Source organism: Gopherus flavomarginatus, chromosome 10, assembly GCF_025201925.1.
Source record: "Gopherus flavomarginatus isolate rGopFla2 chromosome 10, rGopFla2.mat.asm, whole genome shotgun sequence".
NCBI classification, from domain to species: domain Eukaryota; kingdom Metazoa; phylum Chordata; order Testudines; family Testudinidae; genus Gopherus; species Gopherus flavomarginatus.
In genome coordinates this window covers 42662765-42689700 of record NC_066626.1, presented here as the reverse complement: position 1 = coordinate 42689700, position 26936 = coordinate 42662765, and the positions used below count along the sequence as shown (strand labels likewise).

The 26936-nt window shown below is 45.5% G+C and overlaps 1 protein-coding gene across 3 annotated transcripts in view; it reads left to right on the top strand.

Annotated features, from left to right (window-relative positions):
* Positions 1–26936, top strand: part of DCAF17 (DDB1 and CUL4 associated factor 17) — a 52773-nt gene that overhangs the window by 390 nt on the left and 25447 nt on the right. For all 3 annotated transcript variants that reach the window (XR_007768372.1, XM_050916706.1, XM_050916705.1), the window contains exons 2-7: positions 179–417; positions 3563–3666; positions 6524–6614; positions 21565–21701; positions 22883–22961; positions 24025–24114. Coding sequence is in view for 2 of the 3 variants with exons in the window: in XM_050916706.1 (XP_050772663.1) it covers positions 241–417; positions 3563–3666; positions 6524–6614; positions 21565–21701; positions 22883–22961; positions 24025–24114 (678 nt within the window). In the remaining variant the exon portion in view is untranslated. The remainder of the gene's footprint in view (positions 1–178; positions 418–3562; positions 3667–6523; positions 6615–21564; positions 21702–22882; positions 22962–24024; positions 24115–26936) is intronic.

The window sequence follows — 26936 nt, the reverse complement described above, 5'->3', positions numbered from 1 at the left end:
GAGTGTAGCGAGGGCTGTGCAGGCAGCTCTTTCCCGCTTGTTGTGCCCTGTGCCCGCGGAGGGCTCCAGGATTTGGGGGAGGGAGAAGGAAGCATCAGCCGGGGGGGGGGGGTCCATAATACTTGTTGCCTTGACAGATGATCAGGCACATGCATTGTTGTCTCCTTGTATTGAACAGCCCCGCGCTTGCTGCCGGAGCCAGGAATTAGAAGGAATTCGAGCTTTTCCCAAGAAATAAAAATGTCCCCAGATTCAGCCGCTTCTTCCTCCTCCTCAGCCGCGAGACTCTCCTCCAATGCTTTTAAAATTCACAATGTCTGCCGCCTTCTAACCAGGAGATCTCACGGATTTTATACAAAAGATGCAGGTGTCGCCCACAGAAAAAACATGGGAATCCTAAGAAAGCTAGTGTGTCAGGTAACCGCTTCTAACATTTTCCAGCAGTGACTCAGTCCTTGTTTGGAACCTGATTTCTTCATTCCAGATGTTGTGAACTCCAGTCTAGTGCAGGAATTTGGGTAACCTCTAGACCAAACTGAACGGGAGAAGTTTGGGAGAGAGTGAACAGCGTGAGTTCTTGATTAAGGATGAGAGAGTTAGCAATACTATTAAACTTACCTCTGAAAAAATCTGGAAAAGATGCAGCATCTTTCTCATTCAAAAATGAAGAATATTGTATGGTGGAAAAAATGGCATTACCATTTATAAATCAAACTTTTACTTTATAACAGTATTACTGTGTGACTCTCTTTTTAAACTCTTTCACTCAGATTTTTTAATCCTGGGGACTATTGTTGTACACAGTTATATAATACTTAATATTAAAATTATGCTAACAGTGTAAGGGACATCATCAACTTTAAATTTGACCTCAAAACTCTAAGGGTTTGTCTACATGTGCAGTGGTGCAGGCTGCCCCGCTATAGACCCCTGGGGGAAATCTGTGCCAAATTTCTCAAAATAACACTATATATTCACACCAGTTTCAATTATTTTGGTAATTTATTTCAAAATACCTGTCAGCAAGTATGTCTGTAACAATACAAAAAAAAAATCAGGAATTTTTTTTGACAAATAGATTCCTCACTGGGCATATTAATACACAATTTTGAGTAATTTATTTAAACTACAATACAGATCTATATTTCCTCCACCCCTTAGAAGCCGTGCAAAGGCTTGGGGTGGGCAGGGGTAATGGAGGTGCTGAGGGAGAGGGAAGGAGCCTGGGAGAGAACCTGAAGGGTTGTTGGGTGTGAGTGGGAGAAGTATGGAACAGGGTTTTTTGTCATGGAGTAAGGAAGCCTCCCCCATGCAGCCCCTGGCTGACCCCATGTGTCCCTACAGCCCCTACCCCCTCTCCCTCATGTTGCCCTGCAGCCCCCTAGCCCCCATCCCCATGTGGCCCTGCAGCAGGGATGCTGGAACATGCAGGGCCATGCTTGCCCTTCCCCTTCCACTTTTTACCAACCATAAGGGCAAGTGACAGGGAGGAGAGGAGCAAGCAGGTGGCAGGGTCTTGGGGGAAGAGGCTGTACAAGGGCAGGGTCTTGGGAAAGGGGGCAGCATGAGGGTGGGACTCAGGAAGAAGGGGCAGTGTGGGCTTGCGGGGGGCACAGTTTGGGCGCCTGTGGCCCTCCACACACACTTTTAGAGTGCTTCTGCCCTCCCATTCAGGCCCTGCTCGGTGCTGTCGCCCCGTTAGCCCTTCTGAACATCAGTCTGTTACAGGGCTGCCCCCCGCTGCCGAATTGCCGCTGAAGACCCGCCCTGGAACCCGCTGCTGAAGTGCCGGAAGGACCCCCTGCCACAGGTCTTGGGGGCACTTCGGCGGCGGGTCCCGGAGCAGAATGACCCCCCGCCGCCGAATTGCTGACGACCTGGAGCGGAAGAAGCTCTGGGGGCCTGGGCCCCACGAGAGTTTTCTGGGGCCCCCAGAGCAAGTGAAGGACCCCGCTCCGTGGCTCTTGAAAAACTCGGGGCCCTTGCAGAGCCTGGGAGCAAATTGCCCTTCTTACCCCCCCCCGGGCAGCCCTGGTCTGTTAACCCCCCAAATCCCATAACTTAATGGGGCTGCGCAGGCAGAGCACGGTGAGGAACAGCCAGCTGCTGACAGTTCTGGTGCACAGTGGCCCCTGGTGGGCAAAAGGCAGAACTGCAAAGCTTCTGGCAGAGTATTTCCCTGCAGAGGGACATGAATTCTGCATGTGCACAGAATTCCCCCAGGAGTAACTAGCACTTTAGTGAAGATTCCACTACACCAATAGGAGAGCTTCTCCCATCGGTATAGTTAATCCACCTCCGCAAGAGATGATAGCTATGTCGGCAGGAGAAGCACTCCCATCAACATAGTGCTGTCTACACAGGCAGTTAAGTTGCTATAACTCAGGAATTTTTCATACCTCTGAATGAGTTATACCAGTGTAAATTAGTAGTGTAGATCTGGCTTAAGTGCAACAGAATTGTTTCCACAATTAAAAAAATCAATAGTTTTCTGTAAACAAATAAACATGCCTCTGAAGTGGAAACCAAACATTGCAGCACTGGGAAACTGAAATTGCAGATGATTATAAACCAGAGTGAAACTGATTTAAATTTTGTTATTGCCCAAGCTGAGAGAAATGTAAAAATAGCACACATAGGGACAATTAAATTAGTATTTAAAAATTACTTTGGTTTTAACAATCTAAGGTATTAGGCCCCATTCATGCAATCAGATATGTGAAGGGGGATCCCTGCACTCACATAGGGCCCCATTGAAGCTAATGGGGCTTTGTCTGACTATAGCCCACCTACATGCATCTCATAAAGGATTGGGGCTTTAATTAATACAGATACAATTATTTACAATCCCATATCCTGATATCTTTAATGCACATGAGTAACTTTATGCATGTGAGTAATTCAAGTGAACTCATTAACATCTTGCATTCATTATACAAGCACGTAAACTCCCTCCCGTGTCTTCCTCCAAACACCAAGAATAGGCTGGATCCCAAAACTCCATGAATTCAACAGGACTACTAACATATATATGGGTACTTGTGCATATTTGCAATATCAGAGCCTATCATTCTTAAGTTGAAAAGGTTGCATACAAATTTTATTACCAATTTTATTTTTAACCTGTGTCGGTTAATGATAAACATTTATTTTCCATGGTGCCCATGAATTGGTAAAGCTTCTCTTTTCATTTTTTTGTCCCTAGTTTTCTTATAAAGGCCATTCATAAGTTTTATTACATTTTCCTCCAGCGCATACCCCACTCCAGCTTTTCTAGATTTACTTTTCAAATACTTTTGAGTCAAAGCCCTGCTTGCCTTATTTCAGTGCCTACTGTATTCACAACTGGAAGCATCCAGTGTACAATCATAGAAAGAAGGAAAGAAAAATTTAAAATGGCTAGATAACTCCAGGAGAGTTATTTATTTATTTTAAAAGTCTTTTATGTGTTCCACAGACTATGTTAAACTAACATAAGTTATTAAGCGGTAGCGGCAGGTGAAATATTTTCCAGAACCACAGCTTGTCATAAAAGCCTTCTTCCACTCGTTGTCTATTTCAGGAAAGTACTAAATTCAAGAATGTTTGGACAACTCATTCCACATCTCCTATTGCTTATGAACGTGGAAGAATTTATTTTGACAATTACCGCTGCTGTGTGAGCAGGTAATTATTTGATTGCCAAAAATTGCCATTATTTTTCATTTTAATACTCAGGCTCTGATCTTAGAAACTCCCACGAGTAGTCCCACTGAGTTGAATGGGATTACTTGTATAAGCGCAGATACGCCTATGCCTAATTGTTCGCAGGATTGGACCCTTATTTTAGTATCTTTAAGTGTTAGACAATAGCTGTATTGCATTGCTTTTGGCAAGGTAAGGCCTGATCCTGTGAGGTGCTGCTTATGTTCAACTATCACTGGACTTTAATGGGAGTTTAAGATGTTCAGCACCGCACAGAATTCAAATTAAACAGACTGAACGCTAGTTTTATTTCTTGTAGTTGTCACCTGGCCTCAGTGGGTCACAGCGGAGGATGCCAAATTCAGGGCAAACTGCTGGGAAATAGGGCATTCTCACCCTAAATTGGTGGTTATTCTATCATTAGATTATACCAAGCCAGTAACAAAAGTAAACTTCTGTCTCAGCACATTGATTAACAAGAAGTCAAAGGTGCAGTCTCTTTAGGCATTACAGCCCTTGTCTCATCATGCAGACACTGGACTCTGTGATGAGTGGTTACTAAAAAACAATTTAATCAAACATAGGGTTCTTTTACCCCCAAGAGATCAGGCACATAGGCAGATCATTGTATAACTGAGATCTTACCCAATAATCATGCTGATGCCAATCCTTTAGTAACTATAAACTAAAAGTTTAATAATAAAAAAAATAAAAGAGTTGTTCCTAGAATATCAGGGTTGGAAGCGACCTCAGGTCATTTAGTCCAACTCCCTGCTCAAAGCAGGATCAATCCCCAGCCATATTTTTGCCCCACATCCCTAAATGGTGCCCTCAAGGATTGAGCTCACAACCCTAGGTTTAGCAGGCCAATGTGCAAACCACTGAGCCATCCCTCTCCTCAATGGTTAATAGATCAAATAATTGCAAAGTTCTTATATCAGGTTTATAGCAATGGATTAAACTGCTATCTTGTAAAGTCTCTCAGGTGAATCAGGGCAGGAAAGAGGCAAAGTGGAGATATTTCAGGAGCTTTTGTATTCTGTGCCATGGGTCTGGAAATTTACTGTCTCAAAACAAAGCTCACAGCCCAGTTTGTGGAAAGTTACTGGCCCAAGGTGGAGTTCAAGATCACGTAAGCATATCACATGTCCTTACATGGCTTGATGATTCACAGGGGTAGCCATTGCCTATATTCGTGCTGAGGCATCCACAGGAAGAGCTATCTAGGTGGAATGGGTTTCCTCTATGACCAGGTCATCAACACATAGCTGATCTGGCTCTAATGTAAATTCTATCTGGTTGGTTGGTGTTACCCAAGAATACCACACATGTTTAAGATTAGGGCTGTAATGCAACTAAAAAAATTAATTGTGATTAATCGCATGAGTAATTGTACCATTAAACAATAATAGAACACCATTTAAATATTTTTGTATGTTTTCTACATTTTCAAATATATTGATTTCAATTACAACACAGAATAGAAAGCGTACAGTGCTCACTTTATATTTATTTTTATTACAAATATTTTCGCTGTAAAAAACAAAAGAAATAGTATTTTCAATTCACCTAATAAGTACTGTAGTGCAGTCTCTTTATCATGAAAGTTGAACTTACAAATGTTGAATTATGTACAGAAAAATAACTGCATTCAAAAATAAAAATTGACATTAGAGCCTACAAGTCCACTTCAGCCAATCACTCAGACAGACAAGGTTGGTTACATTTGCAGGACATAATGCTGTCCACTTCTTGTTTACAATGTCACCTGAAAGTGAGAACAGGCACTGTTGTAACCAGTGTCACAAGATATTTAGGTGTCAGATGCACTTTAATGGGAGCTGAAGATACTTATCACCTTGTAGGATCAGGTCCCATTTTAGCCTGTGATATCCAGCAGGTAAAATGCCTTGTGAATGATGTCATTTAATAAGTCCAAAAGAAGAAGACAGAACTAGAGACAGAGTTCATGTCAGGAAACGTGTTGCTAAATTCTTAAACCATACAAGAATTCTCAGCTTCTGGCACCCATGCCATGAAAGGCACAACACTCTGATACAGTGGAAGAGATTCCTCCTGATGTTACTTAATGGGTCAAATTCTGCTGTCAGCTACACAGTGCAAGTCAATGAAGTTACTCTAGATTTAAACAGGTGTAACTCAGAAGAATTTGGCACAATAACTTGTTACAAACTGATAGTTCCCCCCACCTCAAGTTCTAATCTATATAGGTTCTTATATCATTCTCATGACTCTAGAATCTGAGCACCTTCTAGTAGTGCCATCAGCAAGGTGAGTAATATCTGTCATTTGTGCTTCATTCTTTTTCTCCTCCTCTCTCCAGGGGGAGAATTGTTCATGCTGTGAAGTATTTTGTTTTGGTAGCGTTTTAGAGTGAGTGAGTGTGAGTGCGAGTGCGCTGCTATGATTTTGCATTAGAGAAAGCAAGGTGGAAGCAGTATGTCATGCACTTGGAGCTGCAGGTGGTGAGGTTTTTGATGGTGGTCTGCTCCTGAGTTAATTTTCATATATTCTGTTTAGTTCTTTTTTTAAGTATGTTACTAAAATAAGAACATTATTGGTACATCTCTTGTCTAAAATGTTTACCTAGACGAAAAGTGATCTTTTTAATGGCATCTTATAGTGGGGGGTGGGGTTACCCAAATTCTGAAAGTAGCACAGAGAGACAGTTACCAAAATAAGAATAGCCTGGCATGCTGGGAAGTTCAGAATGCTGACTTCATGAGGAGGAGGTAATGTTTATAATAGTGCATAAACTGACCTATTGACAGAGGTAGTTTATAAAGTAGACTGATCATTTATAATCTTTTTTTCTCAGCATTGCACGAGAGCCAAGAATACTTTATCAACTGCCAGCATGTTCTAAATCAGAAAAAATTGAGGATGCATTATTATTGGAATGCCCATTGGTAAGGTTACTTTTTACTGAAGGAATTTTGAGAACAAAATATAGCAACTGTTTTAGCTGTAGAAGAACAATTCACTGATAATGTAGACAAAATTGAAACCAAGCATTTCAAAAAATGGGAATGATGTTTATTGCAAAGTATGGTCAGTTTATGTCTTCAGATGGCTGCATATGACTCCCATTGAAGTTGGAGGGAGTTTTGCTGTTACTTCGTGGAAGAAGCCAAGTATTCAGAGACCATATTATCAACCTGCTCTTCTCTAACATTCTCAGTTAACCTAAATAACTTCAAAGCAGTATACATTAATATATTATGCTTTTCTTTGCTTGGAGCAGTTATTTAATGGGTCAGTTGCACTGTTTGTAACAACATTCTTGTTAACAACTATCACATTGCTTGTCAGGAATGATGATCTTCACACAGTAGGTAAGTGAGAATTTTTGCATTGAAATGGTCTTAGACGCTAGAGAACGCTCTCTTCTCTGAGTTAAGTAATCATCTTTGAAAAAATTCCATGAAAATACAGGGTTCATTTAAAGTTTGCAGAACCTGAGCTTCAGTCCGAGCCAAACATCTACACACTATTTTTAGTGGCATAGCACAAGTCTGTAGACAGGGGCTCTGAGACTTGCTGCCATGGGTTTCTGCTTGCCATGTACACATATCCTTATTGACTACAGCTGGTCATAACTCTACTGGCATCTTAACTCACTATTTTCATTTGCGCACAGCTTTCTCTAAACTTGATTTTTTGACTGAAATTGTCATACTTTCTCTCAGACCAAAGGTGACTTTTAGGGAAAGATTGAGTGGTTTTCTCATATTAAGATTTATTTGCGTCTGGCTAACTCAAATAGGGGAACTCTAAAATATGACATTTTGCACATGGCAAATTCTACTGGGAAATAGTCTGGTAATTTTTGAGAAAAATTAGTAACTATTTTAAAATGTGCATTAATGAATGCAAACTACAACACTTTTATAGTTTTTTTTAGTTATGTTACTGCCTATGGTACAATAATATCCGTGTGACTTTATAGTGCCACATTTCTCCACCGTCCTGCTCCTAGATTTCTGCCTCCTGTAAGGAGCTGAGTGTCTTTAACTCCCACAGGAGTTGAGGATAGTCAGCATCTTGCAGGATCAGGCCAAGACAGAGAAATGCAGTTTAAATCCCATGGAGTCATGCAAAAACAATTGGATAACTCCGTAGTGTCAGAGGGGCGTGCAGCGCTCAGGGCAGAGGTGTGGGGGCGTGTTCAGGAGTCAAGGCAGGGGACTGGGGATGTAGGCTGGAGTCGTGGGGATGCTCCCAGCCCCCTGCCCTGAGCAGCTCACGGCAGGGGGCTTAAGGGGATATGCCCTAATTCCACCCTCCTTCCCCAAGGCCCCGTCCCTGCCTCTTCTCCAGAGCAGCGAGCAGGCTGTGGCTGCAGTTCGGGCTCTGCTTCTCCCCCTCCCTCTCCAGGGCCATCAACTGTTCAGCCGCAGGGAGGGAGAGGAGAAAGGGCAGGAACCCAGTACGCTGGGGGAAGAGGCAGGAAGGAGGGAGCTTGGTTGCCGGTGGAGGCTGCCCTGCAGCAGCAGCAGCCGGCAGGACCAAATTTCTGCCCCCTGCCCCTGCAAGACAGAGTGGTGGGCGGGGGTGGAGAAGAGCAGGCTGGGCTTGGCAGGATTTTTAATGGCATGCTGCTGCCTGCTGGGGTCCCGGCCACTGGCCCCACCCAGCCCGCTGCCAGGCAGGATTTGGCAGCAGGCTGGGACCCCAGCATGCCGCAGCGTGCCATTAAAAATCAGCTCCTGTGCCGTCTTTGTGCCATATGTTGCCGAGCCCTGGCCTAGTTTCTCCTTCTGTTTCTTTTTTAGGGAATCCATGTTTAATTCAGATTTGCTGGCCAAATGTGCATATAGAGTTGCTGTAGGTCTTGGCAATCTGGTAATATCTGAGAAATGAATGCAGTTCAGGTAGGTCAGGGTAGCGTAGGCATTGGGGCCCAACAGATGGGAGATGGCATGTTTAAGTTGGACGTATTTCCACTCCTTCTTAGTCTATAGATCAGAGGTCACCAACCTTTCAGAAGTGATGTGCCGAGTCTTCATTTATTCACTCTAATTTAAGGTTTTGCGTGCCAGTAATACATTTTAATGTTTTTAGAAGGTCTCTTTCTATAAGTCTATAATATATAACTAAACTATTGTTGTATGTAGAGTAAATAAGGTCTTTAAAATGTCAAAGAACCTTCATTTAAAATTAAATTAAAATGCAAAGCCCCCCGGACTGGTGGCCAGGACCCAAGCAGTGTGAGTGCCACTGAATATCAGTTCATGTGCCACTTTGGCACACGTTCCATAGGTTGCCTACCCCTGCTATAGATTGAACCTTCTTTGAATATTATAAAAGGGAGGAAGGTATCATTTTCAGTCAACTGAATGATGGTCAGAATTCCTTTCCTAATTAAATCTTGCCAAGTGATGGGGTTGTCTGCTATACAGAGTTTCAAGTTACCCCATATAAAGAGTCTTTGGTATGTAGAAGAGGGTGATTTTTAAATTTAGTAGACATAGTTTGCCAAATATTTCTGTCTGCGACAATAGCTGGTAGTTGTTCTTTAGGGAATCAGTAGTAATCCAAGTGCAGTGCACTGGAAAGGGATAAAGGAGCAAACAGTTCTGCTTCCAGCTGGAACTAATCTGAGTTTCTAAAGCACAAGGGAATGAACCACTGTGCTGGTGGCTAAGGATTATTGCTTGATGGTCGGGACATCTAAAACCTGTTTTGAGAGGGAACTGTAATCTTTGTAAGGAGATTCTGGGTTTGTTACCAGCACCCTACAAAACAGACGGGAACATGTTGTCAATTTTGGTAAAATAAAAAGGAGAAATATGGGTAGGAAAGGAATTCAGAGTAAAAAGCATCCTCAGAATGGCATTCATTTTGATTGTTTATTTTTTCCCAAAGGGAGAGAGATAATGCCTGCCATCTATATAAATAGTTGGCTAACTGCATGATTAATGGGGTGAGGGTAACCTTAACTGTGCTTTTAATTTCCTTAAGGAAGAACATGCCAAAATATCTGAGATTTGTCTTTTGCCATCTAAATATTCCTATACAGGTAGAGCCACTTCCATCTAAATCCAATAAGATCTTTATTGTTTCAAATTTATCTTGTAGCCAGAGAATTTACCAGTTATCTGTAGTTTGTAGACTGTTTAGAATAGATTGATTTGGATTTTTAATATATAGGAGGATGTCATCTGCATACAGAAAAATTTGTCTCCTGAATCTCTGATTTGTTGTCTCCTAAGTCTCTGATTTGATCCATTGAATATTTTGATGTTCCCTAATTTCTACTGCAAGTGTTCTAATGCTAGATTGAATAGGAGGGGAGAAAGAGAAGGCATTCCTGTCTTGCTCCCTGAAACAGGTCAAAGGGGCAGGGAGATATTGTGCTACACCTCTACCCTGATATAACACGAATTCGGATATAATGTGGTAAAGCAGTGCGGGGGAGAGAGGGTGGAACTGTGCACTCCGATGGATCAAAGCAAGTTTGATATAACGCGGTTTCACCTATAACGCGGTAAGATTCTTTGCCTCCCAAGGACAGCATTATATCGACGTAGAGGTGTATTTGTTATATTCCAATCCCAATTCTTGGATCCTAACAGCTTTATCCATGAAATGAAGGACTTTCCCAAGCCAAATTTATCCAGGGTCACAAACAGATATTGCCAGTTCACTCTGTCAAAGGCTTCCTCTGCACTGAGTGAAACAATTCCATGGGAATTTCTAGAGTGTGAACTATGCCTTTTTAAAATAAATTTCACCTGTTCAGGGTTAACCATTTAATTCATTACTTTTTCCAGTCTCTTAGCCAATATTTGTGAAAGTATTTTTACATCTGTATTGATTAATGAGATGGATCTATAGCTGTTACAGTTTTGAGCATCCTTAGCTGATTTAAGTAATACAGTAATTAGAGCTCCTCTCATAGTAGGAGGTAGCATACCTTTCTTTAAGGCATCTTAGAAAAGTATAACAGCTTAGGGGCCAGAATGTTCTTGAAACTTTGATAGAATTCTATCGGTAGGCCATCAAGGGCAGGGGTCTTGGCCAGATTAATTTCCTCCATGGCCTTGATTAATTTCTCTAATTGCAAGGGAAAGGCCAGCCTGGTCTGCTGTTCTTATGAGATTGTGGGCAGTTAAGAGCTTTAATAAAATTATTTAGTTCTTCTTCGAGTGATTGCTCACATCCATTCCAGTTAGGTGTGCGCGCCGCGCGTGCACGTTCGCCGGAAACTTTTTACCCTAGCAACTCCAGTGGGCCGGCAGGTCGCCCCCTAGAGTGGCGCCGCCATGGCAGCCGATATATACCCCTGCCGGCCCACCCGCTCCTCAGTTCCTTCTTACCGCCGTGTCGGTCGTTGGAACTGTGGAGCGCGGCATTGCTGTCCTCCACGTCCCTAGCTCTCCTTGTTACTACCGTTGTTACTACCGTTGTTAGTGGTTAAGTATAGTTAGTTATTTAGTTTATAGTGTAAATAATATTGTACATAGTTGTTAGCCGGTTTGGGCCGTAGCCCTTCCCGGCACCCGGCACCGAGCTCATGCTTGGTTCGCCGGGCTTTAAGCAATGTGCGGCCTGTAAGAAGCCTATGCCGACCAGCGACCCTCACGACGCATGTCTAAAGTGCCTGGGGGAATCGCACAGGTCGGACAAGTGCCGCATTTGCAAGGCTTTTAAGCCCAGAACAAAGAAGGAGAGAGACCAGAGACTTAGGACTCTCCTAATAGAAGCGGCACTTGACCCAGCAGCTTCGCAGACCGTGATCTCTACACCGGCACCGGATCGCACCGGCACCGGAAAGACTCCCCGGCACTGGGTGCAGAAACAAGACCATCGAAGTCTGCAACTCCAGCCAGGCAGACTCGAGTGGAGCGCCCGGCACCGACATCTGCTGCGGCGCTACCGGCACCGTCGACTCCGGGCCCGGTGGGTCCGTCGAGTCCGGTCCCGCTGAGCTCCCCCATAAGATCTGGGGTTGAGCTATTGGTCCTTTCCACTCCAGAGACCTTCGCTTCGGCACGGGACCTCATTGCCCTGACTGAGTCAACTCAGCCGCCACCCCTGGTACCTCCGGTGCGGGTAGCGTCCAGGGGCAAACCCATGATGACGGCGCCGTCTCAGGACTCACGCTCGCGATTGAGATCCCGACGCCACGGTCGCTCGAGATCCCGACGCCGCTCGCAGTCCCGGCACCGCTCCCCTCGGCGGTACCGGTCGTACTCGCGGCACCGATTGGCCTCCAGACGGTCACGGTCTGGTTCCAGCCGCCGATACCGACACCGGGACTCTAGGAGCCAGTCTCGCAGTCGTTCAGCGCACCGGTCGACCTCCCGGCACCGAGCTGGTGGCAGGTCCCGGTCCCGGTCGACCTCCCGGCACCGCGTCGGTGGCAGGTCCCGATCCCGGCACCGAAGCAGCGGCCGGTACCGGTCCAGATCCCGGCACCAAGACAGAACCCGGTCCCGATCCCGGCGCCGGTATGACTCCCGGTACCGGTCCCCGGCACCGAGGACATCTTCGGTGCCGGACCGCGGAGACTCTTACCAGCCGCGGTCGGCCCCACCATGGCCTTCTAGACAGCCGTCGGTGTCATCACAGGCGGACAGCGTATATGCGCTGGGCACCGACAGACAAGCGGCTCTCTTCCAGGACCCTCCGCAACAGGACCAGGGTCCGCAGCAGTGGGGGTTCTGGACACCCTGGGCGTACCATCAAGCCCAGGGCCCCCAACAGCTTCCTCCTAGGCCTGCAACGGCAGAGCACAGGGTGCCGGAGGCGTCGTTGTCCCACCCACCTCCCTCCCCGGATGGGGAGAAAGGATCGAAGCAGCAAGACCCTGGTCTTCCTCCTGAGCCAGAGGCGAGGGCTGAGGCGGACCCCCCGCTGGACACTTTCTTGCCAGGGGTCTCCTCATCCTCCTCTCCTGACGAAGCGGTGGCTGGCACTTCCTCCAATAGCCCTCCTCCGCTAGATCTCAGGGCACATCAGGACCTCCTCAGGCGCGTAGCACAGAATCTGAGCCTGCAAGCCGAGGAGGTCTCTGAGATCAAGGACCCCGTCGTCAGCATCCTCTCCTCCGATGCTCCCACCAGGGTCGCCCTTCCCTTCATTAGGACGATCCAGGCCAACACCAATACAATCTGGCAATCACCGGCCTCCATCCCCCCTACGGCGAGGGGCATCGAAAGGAAGTACATGGCCCCCTCCAAGGGCTATGAGTACCTCCACATTCACCCGACACCATGTTCCCTGGTGGTGCAGTCGGTGAACGAGAGGGAGCGTCACGGACAGGAAGCCCCAGCCCCCAAATCCAAGGAGGCCAGGCGTATGGACCTCCTCGGCCGCAAGGTCTATTCGGCTGGGGCCCTTCAGCTCAGGGTCTCCAATCAGCAAGCCCTTCTTAGCCGCTACGCTTTTAACTCATGGGTGGCAGCGGACAAGTTTAAAGAGCTGCTGCCACAAGAGGCTCGTCAGGAATTCGCGGCGATTCTTGACGAGGGCAAGAAGGTTGCATGAACCTCGTTGCAGGCCTCTCTGGACGCTGCAGACTCGGCTGCCCGTACCCTCGCCTCGGGGGTAACGATGCGCCGCATCTCCTGGCTTCAGGTTTCTGGCCTTCCACCGGAGCTCCAATACACCATCCAGGACCTCCCGTTCGAAGGCCAGGGCCTGTTCTCAGAAAAGACAGACTACAGACTGAAAAGTCTTAAGGACAATCGGGTCATTATGCGCTCCCTTGGGATGCACACACCTGGGACGCAGCGCAGACCCTTCCAGCCGCAACAACAGCAGCAGCGTCGGCCATACCCCCAGTTCCGCCAGCGGCAGGACCTTAATAGGCGCCGCGGCAGGAATGGAAGGCGCAGACAGTCGGGGAACCAAGGGGGGCAGAATCAAAGCTCCTCCAAGTCCCCGCCTGGGCCCAAACCTTCGTTTTGAAGGTGCACCCGAGGGCGCAGTACCAGTTTCCCCCACGGATCCTTCCCCCCCGTTTTCCAACCGCCTTTCGTTTTTCCTTCAGGCGTGGACCCAAATAACATCCGATCGCTGGGTCTTACGCACGGTGCAGACGGGATACCGCCTGCAGTTTGTATCATTTCCTCCCTCCCGCCCCCCCTTCCTCGTCCCTCTTCAGGGACCCCTCTCACGAGCAATTCCTTCGGCAGGAGGTACAGATGCTCCTCGACAAAGGAGCTATAGAGGCGGTTCCGGAAAACGAGAAAGGCAAGGGGTTTTATTCCCGCTACTTTCTGATCCCCAAGGCCAAGGGAGGCCTCAGGCCTATCCTCGACCTGCGAGAGCTCAACAAGTACCTAGCGAAGTTGAAGTTCCGCATGGTATCCCTGGGGACCATTATTCCATCCCTGGATCCGGGAAACTGGTATGCCGCCCTCGACATGCAGGACGCTTATTTTCATATTGCCATATGGCCACACCACAGACGATTCCTTCGATTCGTGGTGGGTCGCCTTCACTACCAATTTACAGTCCTCCCATTTGGCCTTTCTGCGGCCCCGAGGGTATTCACAAAATGCATGGCCGTCGTTGTGGCACATCTTCGGCGCAGTCATATCCACGTGTTCCCTTACCTAGACGATTGGCTAATTCGGGGCACGTCGGAGCTACAGGTTTGCAGCCACGTCCGCAGGATCACCGGCCTGTTTGCTACCTTGGGCCTCATGATCAACGTGGACAAGTCCACCCTGCTCCCCTCGCAGAGAGTGGAGTTCATTGGGGCCGTCCTGGACTCCACCGTGGCCAGGGCCCTTCTGCCGTTGCCAAGGTTCCAGGCGTTGTCGGCGATCGTTCAGCGCTTGCGGGCAGCCCCCTTGACATCAATACGGACATGTCTAACCCTGTTAGGCCATATGGCAGCATGCACATTTGTGACCGGATACGCTCGGCTCCGCATGAGGCCCCTCCAGTCGTGGTTCATTGCACATTACCGGCCGGCAAGGCAACCACTAGACATGCTGATCACAATCCCCCAGGGGGTGTTGGATTCTCTCAGCTGGTGGCTAGACCAGTCCGTAGTGTGTGCGGGGCTCCCATTCCACCCGCCCCAGCCCTCGGTGTCCCTAACGACGGATGCCTCAGATCTCGGCTGGGGGGCCCACCTGGGAACCCTGAGAACGCAGGGCCTGTGGTCCCCACAGGAGGTGAAGCTGCACATCAACATGCGGGAGTTGAGAGCGGTCCGCCTTGCTTGTCAAACGTTCTGTCACCAGCTTCAGGGTCGTTGTGTCGCGGTATTTACCGACAACACGACGACCATGTACTATATCAACAAGCAGGGCGGCACCAGATCCTCTCCCCTATGTCACGAGGCGATGCGACTCTGGGACTTTTGTATAGCCCACTCCATTCACCTTACGGCTTCCTTCCTCCCCGGAGTACAGAACATGCTGGCGGACCGCCTGAGCAGATCCTTCCTCTCACACGAGTGGTCCCTTCGCCCGGACGTCGCCCTCTCGATCTTCCAGAGGTGGGGTTGTCCCCGTGTGGACCTCTTCGCGTCCGGAGGGAACAGGAAGTGCCAGGCGTTCTGCTCCTTTCAGGGCCGGGAACCCGGGTCTATAGCGGACGCCTTCCTTATTCCGTGGACGACCCACTTGTACTACGCGTTCCCCCCGTTCCCGCTGGTCCACAGGGTCCTTCTGAAGGTGCACAGGGACAGGGCCTGCGTGATCATGGTAGCCCCGGCGTGGCCCAGACAGCATTGGTACCCCATGTTGCTGGACCTGGCCATAGCCGACCCAGTTCCCCTGCCCCTTCACCCGGACCTGATCACCCAGGAACACGGAACTCTCTGTCACCCGGACCTCCAGTCGCTGCACCTAGCAGCGTGGCTCCTGCATGGCTGACCAGTTCTGAGTTGCGCTGCTCCACCCCGGTACGTGAGGTACTCTTGGGCAGCAGGAAGCCTTCCACTAGAGCGACATACTCAGCCAAGTGGAAGCGTTTCTCCTGTTGGTGCGTGGAGAAAGGTCTCCTCCCGATGGAAGCTTCGGTGGCCAATATTTTGGACTATATTTGGTCCCTCAAACAACAGGGCCTGGCGATATCGTCCCTGCGGGTCCACCTGGCGGCTATCTCCACCTTTCACCCGGGTGAGGATGGCCGCTCCGTTTTCTCTCACCCGACGGTGACTAGATTCCTGAAGGGGCTGGAACGTCTATACCCTAACGTCCGACTCCCTGCCCCGACCTGGGATCTTAACCTGGTGTTGTCTCGGCTCATGGGGCCCCCCTTCGAGCCGTTAGCTACTTGCTCCCTACTCTATCTTTCTTGGAAGACTGCCTTTCTAGTAGCTATTACCTCAGCTAGACGGGTGTCGGAACTCCGGGCTCTCACGGTAGACCCCCCGTATACAGTCTTCCACAAAGATAAGGTGCAGCTGAGGCCACACCCTGCCTTTCTCCCCAAGGTGGTCTCAGCCTTCCACGTCAACCAAGAGATATTCCTCCCGGCTTTTTTCCCGAAACCTCATTTTTCAGGCAGGGAGCAACAACTCCACTCGCTTGATGTCCGTAGGGCTCTCGCGTTCTATGTGGAGAGGACCAAATTGTTCCGCAAATCCGCCCAGCTTTTCGTGGCAGTAGCGGACCGCATGAAGGGGCTTCCCATTTCCTCGCAGAGGTTATCCTCATGGGTAACATCCTGTATCAGGACCTGCTATGAGCTGGCCCACGTTCCTACGGGCCGTGTGACTGCGCATTCTACCAGGGCGCAGGCGTCGTCGCTGGCTTTCCTCGCCCGTGTGCCCATCCAGGAAATCTGTCGGGCAGCGACCTGGTCATCGGTCCACACCTTTGCTTCCCACTACGCCCTGGTCCAGCAGTCAAGAGAGGACGCGGCCTTCGGATCTGCAGTGCTCCATGCCGCGACTTCTCACTCCGACCCCACCGCCTAGGTATGGCTTGGGATTCACCTAACTGGAATGGATGTGAGCAATCACTCGAAGAAGAAAAGACGGTTACTCACCTTTGTAACTGTTGTTCTTCGAGATGTGTTGCTCACATCCATTCCACACCCGCCCTCCTTCCCCACTGTCGGAGTAGCCGGCAAGAAGGAACTGAGGAGCGGGTGGGCCGGCAGGGGTATATATCGGCTGCCATGGGCGGCGCCACTCTAGGGGGCGACCTGCCGGCCCACTGGAGTTGCTAGGGTAAAAAGTTTCCGACGAACGTGCACGCACGGCGCGCACACCTAACTGGAATGGATGTGAGCAACACATCTCAAAGAACAACAGTTACAAAGGTGAGTAACCGTCTTTTCTTCTGGGTCAAGTGGTGAATCATTATTGTAAAGAGCCTGGTAGAATTTCAAAAATTGATCATTGATCTCTTTTTGATTAATAATAACCTGCCCTTATTATGATTTGAGTAATAGTATTTGGGACCTTTGACTGCTTACTTTTAATCTATATGTGAGAATTTTCCCTACTCTTACCCCTGACTCCCAGTATCTCTTGTGTGAGTCTAAAAAGAGAAAATTGGGGGCTTGTGCTGAAGTCAGTCTATTTACTTTTTACCAAAGATTGATTAATTTTTTAAGGTTTTCTTGGTAGGACTAGTTTGCACATTTTATGTCCATAGCGTTAAGTTGTTTGGTTAATTCTAGGACCTGAGCCTGGCTAGCCATCTGCGTATCTGCTGAATAGGAAATAATCCTGCCCCTAATAAAAACTTTTAGTGTATCACATAGGGTGGATTGGGATATCTCTGGTGGGTCATTTGTTTAGGAAAAAAACTGAATTTCTTCTGTGACATAGTTCTGAAAATGTTTATCTTTCTCAAGAGCGGAGTTCAGTATCTTTCTTTACAAGTCCAATTTGTCTTGGGAGGGGTAGCATCCTGGTGCATGATGAGTGATCATAATAGACTTGATTTCATTATTGAGCACAGAGTCTACCAGATTCATAGAAATCAGGAAGAAATCTATTTGTGAATATGTGGACTGCGAGGAGGAAAAAAAAAGTAAAATCCTTCATCCAAGGGTTTCGCAACCACCATACATCTTTTAACCCCAATTCTTCCTTATAATCTTTTATAATATTTCTAGTTTGTGATTGTGTATATTGGGGCTGGCCTGATTTGTCTAAAAAAGGGTCCAATACTTCATTAAGATCTCCTGTTACGATGGTTGATTCTAATGGCATATTAATTTGGGGGGGCAAGTGTTTTTAAAAAGTGGAGCATCTTTATTAAGAACATAAGAACATGAGAATGGTCATGCTGGTTTAGAGCAAAGGTCCATCTAGCCCAGTATCCTGTCTTCCAACAGTGGCCAATGCCAGGTGCCTCAGGGGGAATGAACAGAACAGGTAATCATCAAGTGATCCATCCCATCACCCATTCCCAGCTTCTGGCAAACAGGCTAGGGACACCATTCTTGCCCATCCTGGCTAATAGACATTGATGGACCTATACTCCATGAATTTATCTAGTTCTTTTTTGTACCCTGTTATAGTTTATTGGGTCCACATCAGTGGGTGTATATAGGATCAGAGGTCATAGCCTTCACCAATAAAAAGTACCTTCCTGATCTTCATTTACATCTAGAATTTGTAAAGTGAGTCTTTTATGAAACAATATTGCTACATGTTTGGCTGCAGAGGAGAACTTGTTAAGCACCCCTCCACCTATCCTAAATGTCTCTGCCTCCAAGTCATTACGTGGGTTTCTTGTAGGAAGATATCTGCTTTCAGTGTTCTAAGATGAGTGACAATAATTTTTCTTTTTATAAGATGATTGACTCTTCTGATGTTCCAGGAAACATAGTTTAAAATATTAGCCATAAGGCGTGTTTAAGTCAAATATCTCTTTATCAGGTGGCTGAATACTTCTCATTGCTTGAGCTGCATATCTGGATTCCTCCTCACCATCCTGGGCATATGAAGAGTGGCCTCATCACTCCTTCCCCCCACAACTCAAAACACCCAACTGGGGCATAGCTGGAGTCCTTTTAATTTGATAAAGGAGAAATAGTCTCATATCAGGAGAGGGCATGGTTTCTGCACTATTCCCAACAACAAAAAAAGTGTGAAGAAGACTACTGTCTCAACTTAAGAACAAGTCTATAGTAGATATATAAGAAAAAGTTATACAAATTGTTTAAACAATCTTATTCCAACATAACTGGATCATTTGCAGATAAGGACTGATTAGCAGAACTCTTTTTCCTAAACTTTGCCATTGGAGCCTTGTCCACGCTGGATTATAGTGTAAACTCCATAGTCACCCGTGTAAATCAGCATAACATTTATTTCAACTCTAACAAAAATAAAAACTAAAGAAAAAACTTGAATATTACTGAAAAAAAACAGACGGCTACAACTACACTGCATACAACAGTGTCATAATAACACACTCTCAGTAATTTGGTGAATCATAAACAGCAATAATAATTATTCTTGGATAGGATTTAGGAGATCAGATTTCTTTACAGTTGGGGAATTGAAGCAGTTCATCGTTCAACTGAAATCTTCATTACACTATTTAGATCTGATATCTCTTATAAGTGTACATTTAGGGCAAATGGATTGAATATTTCCAAATTTACTATAAACCCAAAATCTAGGAAATTAGATGGGTATGAAACAAAATTATCGAGGAAGGGGAAAGGAGAGGAACATTTTAAAAATAAAAAAAGGTGAGAAAGGGTTGGAAAAGATATCAGGGGCAAGAGTGCCTCAGATCAAAAACAAAACCACACTTCTCTGTGGCACCTTACCGATCCATGGGTGTAAGGAGTCCACAGGTCCAGTTAAGCAGTTTGGTTGGAGTGAGGGTCTTGAATGTGAATATGCTCCTGGTACACTGGATTAATGAGGGGCATGGGCAAGGGTGGATGCAGGCAAAGCAAGTATGTCCATATTGTAACCCTCCAAGCTGCTTACAGCATTAGGTGGAGCACATAGTGGCTTCTTGAGTTTGGATGGAGGCTCAAAATTCAAATCAGAGATGAGATTCTTCTTCCCAGCCAGCCCCCTCTGCTGATGAACCATGGAAGTTCAAAGAAATGAAAAGCAAGGGGACAAAATGGTGGATTTGTCCTTTACAATTGTTCTGTTAGACTGAGAACTAAATTCCACCACTGCAGTGACTTATCTGGTAAAGTTGTTTTAATGCATCCCATCTGTATCTTTTACAGGGTTTTTTTTTTCCTCCTTTTTTCTTTTTTTCTCTGTAGTGAGATCAGACACCTTTCAACTTCTTCTTCTATCATAAAACCATCTTGCCATCCCTTTTAACTTCGAAAGTAGAAGGGAAGAAAATGAAGTAGTCCAAACCCAATCCTTTGGCTACAGCTCTTGATCTGTTAAATTTAGCTCTCTTCACCACATCCTTGTGTAGTCATCAGCCTATGTCCCTTCCATGTTAGGTTTTTAAGTTCTTTTTTAAGAATGAGTTCCTTAAAACTGTATTTTAAAAATCTTAGTTAAGCCTGGTGCTTTGCATCTGGAATGGATTTTTGCACAAATGAGCAATGGAATATCTCAATATTTAACTTTGATTGGTGGGGGAGAGACAAAAAGAACTGGCAACATGGTAGATAAAAATTCCACAAGCTTCCCTTTTTCCAACTCCTCTTGGAGACCCACAATTCTCAGATATTTTTCTCCTTGATCTTCCCTCGAGATCATTAACCTTCTCCTGCAGTGTTTTAGCGGTCCTTTTCTGTTGCTCTGAGGTTATATTCATAGTACTCACTGTGTCTTCTAGTGAGGAGATTCTGTTTTCAGCTTTCTCTAGTTTTGATGCTGAGTCTTATTAGTACACATCAAGTCAATTTGTAATAGTTTTGATTTCAGTTAAATCTTCAGATATTTTTCTCAAGATAGATCACTTGAGATTTGTTTTAGCTAGTCCATAATTTCATATAGTCTCAGAGGAGCAGCCTCTCCCTCGTCGGCCATCTTGCTGCAAAAGGGCTGTCTGACACCTTCTGCTTTTTAGGATTTTGTAGAAAGTCTGGAGATGGAACAACATCTGTAATGCTATTAAATTAAAAGAGTTATAGAATATCTGATGAATATTAGATGGGGCGTGGCGGTGGGAAAGCGAATCAGTTGCTGCTGGTTATGGATTTTAGAGGTGGCAAAAGGTAGTTATAAAACTATGCATCCACCGTTCCCCTTGTGGCTCTCAGAAGTCCTACTACCAACTTTAAAACTGTTGCAGTCTTGTGTTTGTATGTTTCATTTTTATTGCAGGACATTTTAATTGTATCTGTGTTTTAATCTGGGTTCGTAAACGCCATCCATCACTAAGGCACTGATTTTGTGTTTGGCCTCTATGTACATCTTTTTTGAACCTGCAGTTTTGTAAGCACAATTGGCATGACATTCAACTGCTTAATATCAAGCAGTTAGACTTCTACAGCCTTGTTGGGGGGGAGATTGACCAGTATAGCTGTCTGGAATAATTAGATATTACAGAATAAATAAATTATATCAGAATAATTCCTTGTGTGGATGCTCTATTCCAGATTTACCGCGTCTAGACGAGACACGATAAATCGATCCCCGATAGATCTATCGCTACGCGCCAATCCGGCGGGTAGTGTGGATGTACCCAAAAAAGTGAGTCCATATAGGAAGCTATTCTGGTATAGCTTATTCCACAATAACTTTGCCTGTCAATTTCTCCATGTAGATTCAGCCTAAGCGATATCAATTACACCTACAAACAATTGTGCCCACAGTTATTTGTACCTGCATACTGTGAATGTGAAAAGGGAGGATGGTGTTCAATAATCTGCCCCCTAATCTCCATCTAGGCCAGATAGTTTGCTTTAAAAACTATAGGAAGTAGGCAGTATGGCTTTCCTCATGTTCACATTCAAACTTTTTACTGATAACTTCTTTTTATATAGGAGGAAACGCTTCCTAGTCCACCAGACTGTAAATCTTCTCTGGCAGTTTTGACTGCTCATAACTGGCTCCTTCGTCTCTCTGCTAATACTGGAGAAATACTGGAAAAAATATACCTTCCACCCTACTGTAAATTCAGGTATTAATTATTGGCTGGGCTTTCTACAAGTAATGGTTTAATTATTTAGGATTATAGCAGTACTAGAGGAGAAAATCACTTAATTTGTAATATATTAAAGCTATTTTGTTCCTATGCATTCACAAAGCTTTGTTTAACACTGTTACTTTGGAGGGGCAGAACCTATATTGTTTAGCCAGAGGTCTGGAAAATACATTTTTCTGGATGAAATTTCTCTCAGATTCACAGCAGGAAAAGGATGAAGCCCAAAACTCATCAGCAAATAACACTTTTCTTTCAGACTCTGTGGAGGTGCAAGTGGTTGAATAGCATGGAGGTTAACTATCCTCCAGATCAGAATGAAGGCATGTTGTTGATGCAGTCAATGGCAGCCTGCAGTGCTGGTCCCATGCTGTACCTACTCTATGGATGACTTCAAGGCTCTCAGTCTGGCATCTTTTGTGAGCACAGTTACCACACCGAATTTTCTTTTAGAAAAGTTTTAAACTTCAGCACTGTAAATGTTAGGGACTTGAGTTTACACCGACATTTCCAGTTAACTCATCTGGAAAAGCAAGAAAACCACAAAATCAGGCTAACATGGGCTTTTCTCTGCCAATTTTACAACTTTTAATATTGCAACAACAGCATGCCAGAATGTACCTTTTAAGATGTGAAAAGCAAACTTCATAAAACAAGGAAAATATTATCAATTCAGAAATAGACAATTCTAACTTATGAATGTTCTTTTGCATAAAATATCCATTTTTCCATTTAAGAGGAGGGCAATTACTGCTACTGGAGAACTGCAAGTTTTTCTTTTAATTCCCAGAGGAAATGACCCTTTTTATATTGCAGAATCAGAAAACTGGTTTATGAAGGGAAAGGGAAAAAGTGCATTAGCCGGTCTTAATATATTAAGAGCTTGCAATAGTGCTTGTCTCATTGTCTCAATAAAGTGAACCAGATCTTGGCCCCCAACTCCATCACTGTTGTGCTACTCCAGGTGCCCAAACACTCTTTACCCCAGATGGTTTAACAAGCAGAGCTTGGCCAGATACTGGGACCTGCTCCAGCATCCACATGATCTGACTTGTGTTATAACCTGTATTGCAAAAAGCTGTCAGTGTGAAATGGTGCATTTGCCTTAAGAAAGTCTAAAAAAACGACTACATTTAAAAATGCATTTTTATCACCAATAGGTATCTGAGTTGGGACACTCCTCAGGAGATTATGGTTGTCAAGTCAGCTCAGCATAAATTTACAGCAACAGCACAGCAGGTAGGTTTACTCAAGCATTCTGTGAGGTGAGGTATATATAGCCAAATATTTACAGGATAAGTCCAGAGGTTGAGAGAGAACTCTTGGTGAGCTGACCCTGTGGCATTACCTAATGCAGGTATGTTAACACTCTTCTTTTATGTTACTAGAAGAGAAAACATGACTGGCTTTGTGATTAGAGGACAGAACGCTTCCTCATATGGCTTTGGGTATGACTACAAGTTCTCTGAGCCTCAGTCTCCCCTTGTGAAAAAAAGGTGATAATCCTCCCCTAATTCACAGGATGTTGTAAAGTTCTGAACAATATTGATCATGGTTTCATACTGTTAGTGTCACGGAGTCCCTGGGCGATGCTCTGGAACTGTTCCCCACCAAGCCAGTCAGGACTTTGGGGAGCCTCCTCTCCCTTGGAGCAGACTTGTTCAGGGCAAGAAGCTCACACATCTTCACCTCCTGGGTCTCTCCTTGGAGCATTCAGCATCCTCTGCCCCTCTGTGCGCTTCCCACAGCGAGCCTGCCCCAGCGGGGTCCTGGGGAAGCCACAGGGTCTTGCACCCCCACTTTGCAGTCAGACGTGACTCTCAGCCAGCCAGTAAAACAGAGGTTTATTCGATGACAGGAACAGGGTCTAAAACAGAGCTTGTAGATACAGCGAACCGGACCCCTCGGCTGGGTCCATTCTGGGGGCAGTGATCCAGACCCCCACTTCTGCCCTCAGCCAGCTCCAGCCTAACAACTCCTTCCAGCCCCTCCTCTCTGCTCAGCTCCTTTCCCTGGCCAGGAGGTCACCTGATCTCTTTGTCTCCAACACCTTCAGCTGGCACCTTTGCAGGGGAGGGGCCCAGGCCATCAGTTGCTAGGAGACAGAGTGTCAGGCATTTAGGTGCACCAGCCCTTGCTCTGCCAGATACTTAAGAACTGCCATGGGGACACTGAAGCACCAACACAGTATTCAGAGAAAACATTAAGAACATTCCCAGTTCGTCACAGTTAGCTTCATGTCCAAGCATGTAATATTGCCTGAAATACAATAACTAAGGTCAGTGTTACTGTTCTTCCCCAGGCAGGCATCCAGCAGTCTGTGCTATTCTTTCTTGCTGTATTCAGAGTTCTACCTCTGAAATTTATTGGAATGCTGGAGATAAACAAAAAAGTGAGTTACTTTCTATATTAACTATGCTTCAAGGTGTAGTAATTTAAAAAGCATTGTGTTGCCTCATTGAACGTCCCAATAATGCAGGACTAATTTGTATAATGTAGTGGCTTATTTCCCTGGTGAATGTAACAATATCCCACTTTCTTGGACAGAAACAACCACAGAGTGATTCTTCACACAAGTGACCAGCAGGGAAAATACCAAGTGCACCAGATCTGTTCTGTAGGCGCTAGGAAAGGTTGTTTGAAACAAATTCCTTCTTAGGGCTTGGCTACACTCACACTTTACAGCGCTGCAACTGGGGTGTGAAAAAACACCCCCCTGAGCACTGCAAGATACAGCGCTGTAAAGCGTCAGTGTAATCAGGGCAGCAGCACTGGGAGCGCGGCTCCCAGCGCTGCATGCTACACCCGTAAGGGATGTGGTTTACATGCAGCGCTGGGAGAGCTCTCTCCCAGCGCTGCCGCTCTGACTACACTCACACTTCAAAGCGCTGCCGCGGCAGCACTCCTGCAGCACTGCCGCGGCAGCGCTTTGAAATTCCAAATGTAGCCATACCCTGTAAGGAAGAAGGGAGTTGGGAATTGGAGTTTTTAAGGAAGCTAGCTGTGAGAATATCCCCGTCCACCATTAGGGGTGTAATCTGTAAATACTACATATAGTGAGTGATTTTTAACTTGTGTTTATATTAATCTGGAAAGATATTAGAAAAATAATAAAAATGTGAGTCGTCTTGTGCCAGTCAAGAAGAAATATGTCCTATCTGAAACTTGTCTGTAATAGCATGTGCATGAGGAGGCTATTGATGAGAAAAGCAGCAGTGAAATTTTGCTATCAATAAGCCCCTCTGTCCATAAATAGTTTGAGTTGCAAAATAAAGTTTACAAATTGGGTGGTGAACAAGTGGGCAAAAAAAAAAAAAGGCAACACAGTTAATCTCACTGAATGCACTGTGTGTAAATTATTTAATTTACACAATATTTATTTTATTTAAATTATTTAATTTACAAATAATTATTTACTGTATGTGTAAATATTTAATAGTAGGTTAGATAAATGTCTATCAGGGATGGTCTAGACAGTATTTGGTCCTGCCATGAGGGCAGGTTACTGGACTCTATGACCTCTCGAGGTCCCTTTCAGTCCTAGAATCTATGAAAATCATAAGTGGGGTTATTTTATAGCAAAACATAAATTACTCAAGAGCCTATGTAAATTAATATCTGCCACAAACTAGAAATCTAACATCTTATATGCTGGTATGTTTTTATTTAAAGTTTACCACAAAGCACAGAATTTGATATAATTGAAAACAAACCTGTGTAGGGAATGTAATGAAGAGATTTCAACTGTGAGGGTCAAATTTGAGATTAAATATATATGCCAAAAACACTGATAAAGGAACCACTGGCAGACCCTGCCTAAGGGCCCAATTCTGCACCACTGAAATCAGTGGGAGTTTTGCCATTGATTGCACTGGGTGTAGAATCAAGGGTTAATGCCACCTGACAAGTTAGTACACCTCTACCTCGATATAACGTGACCCGATATAACACGGATTTGGATATAGCACAGTAAAGCAGTGCTCCGGTGGATCAAAGCAAATTCGATTTAACGCGGTTTCATCTATAACGTGGTAAGATTTTTTGGCTCCCAAGGACAGCGTTATATTGAGGAAGAGGTGCATCAGAAACTGGTGAAGTGCTGATCCATTGGTGCAGATGAGTATCCTTTCCCCATCTCAGCCATCTAGTTGGTGCTGAAAGGAGCTGAGACCTCTGAGGCAGAGGGCTTGGAATCAGAGCAAGCCCTCCTAAGCTCGGCAAAACATGACCTTTTTTCTGCTGTTCTGATTGCTGCTCTCCCAACAGGCCCTAGTGCCAGTCTTCATGCCCCTTTTTTCTCCACTAGCAGACTGGCCAGTGTGGAGGACAGAGATGGCCTTATTCCAACATGTACTGTTGATGTAGCTCTGAGCCGCAGAGGTTTTCTTTTTTGTTACTCATCTGCCCAAGCTTAGCGCAGCAAGACCCCAATTCTTGACTGGAGTTCTTAGGCCCTACAGAAATACAAATAATTAGAGCTGGGCAGAGAAAGGTAATTCTGTTTTGTGGAGGATTTTGACATTTTGGTTTTGTTCCAATTCAGATTGAGAAGCAAAAATGCTGAAATTCTCTGTGAAAGGGAATGAACCCTTGTTCTGGAGCAGTCTGCCTGGCAGGCTGCCCCGGAGCCACAGATCCTGGAAGCCCTGGGAATGTGAGCTGCCAAGGACTTGGAAGCTTCGGCTCCCCAGCATGCGCACAAGCAAGCTGGCAGGAAACCAGGCAGGATTTCATCAGAATCCTGTCTAAGTTCTGTCAGAACTTCACAGAAATCAAGCTGTCTCTGCGGAACATTTTGATTTTGACAAATTGGCAAATTTCAGTGAAAAAACATTTCATTAGAAATTTTCCAACCAGCTGTACAAATAGTGACTAGTTCTGTGGAGAGAGCATTAAACAGGGCATGTAGATTCAGATCTAATCCCCACTGATTTGGCCCCTTCTGGCCTGTGAAGCAGGCAATACATGTATTTCTAAGACAGCCAGAATCTGATAGCATGTATTTGGGATGTGGTTCCTGAGATGTGCTGTGGATCCAAATGGTTTGGGTTTTTTGTCCTACATATGGGTCAAAGAACATCTGATTTGATGCTTGTTTTTGGCTTTTCCTCTCCCCCATTTTAACCACATTTCCATAAAATATATCTGATTAGCAGAGTGAAAACTTTACTCTTCATAAATGCTTTATAAATGTAGGAAGAAATTGAGCTTGGA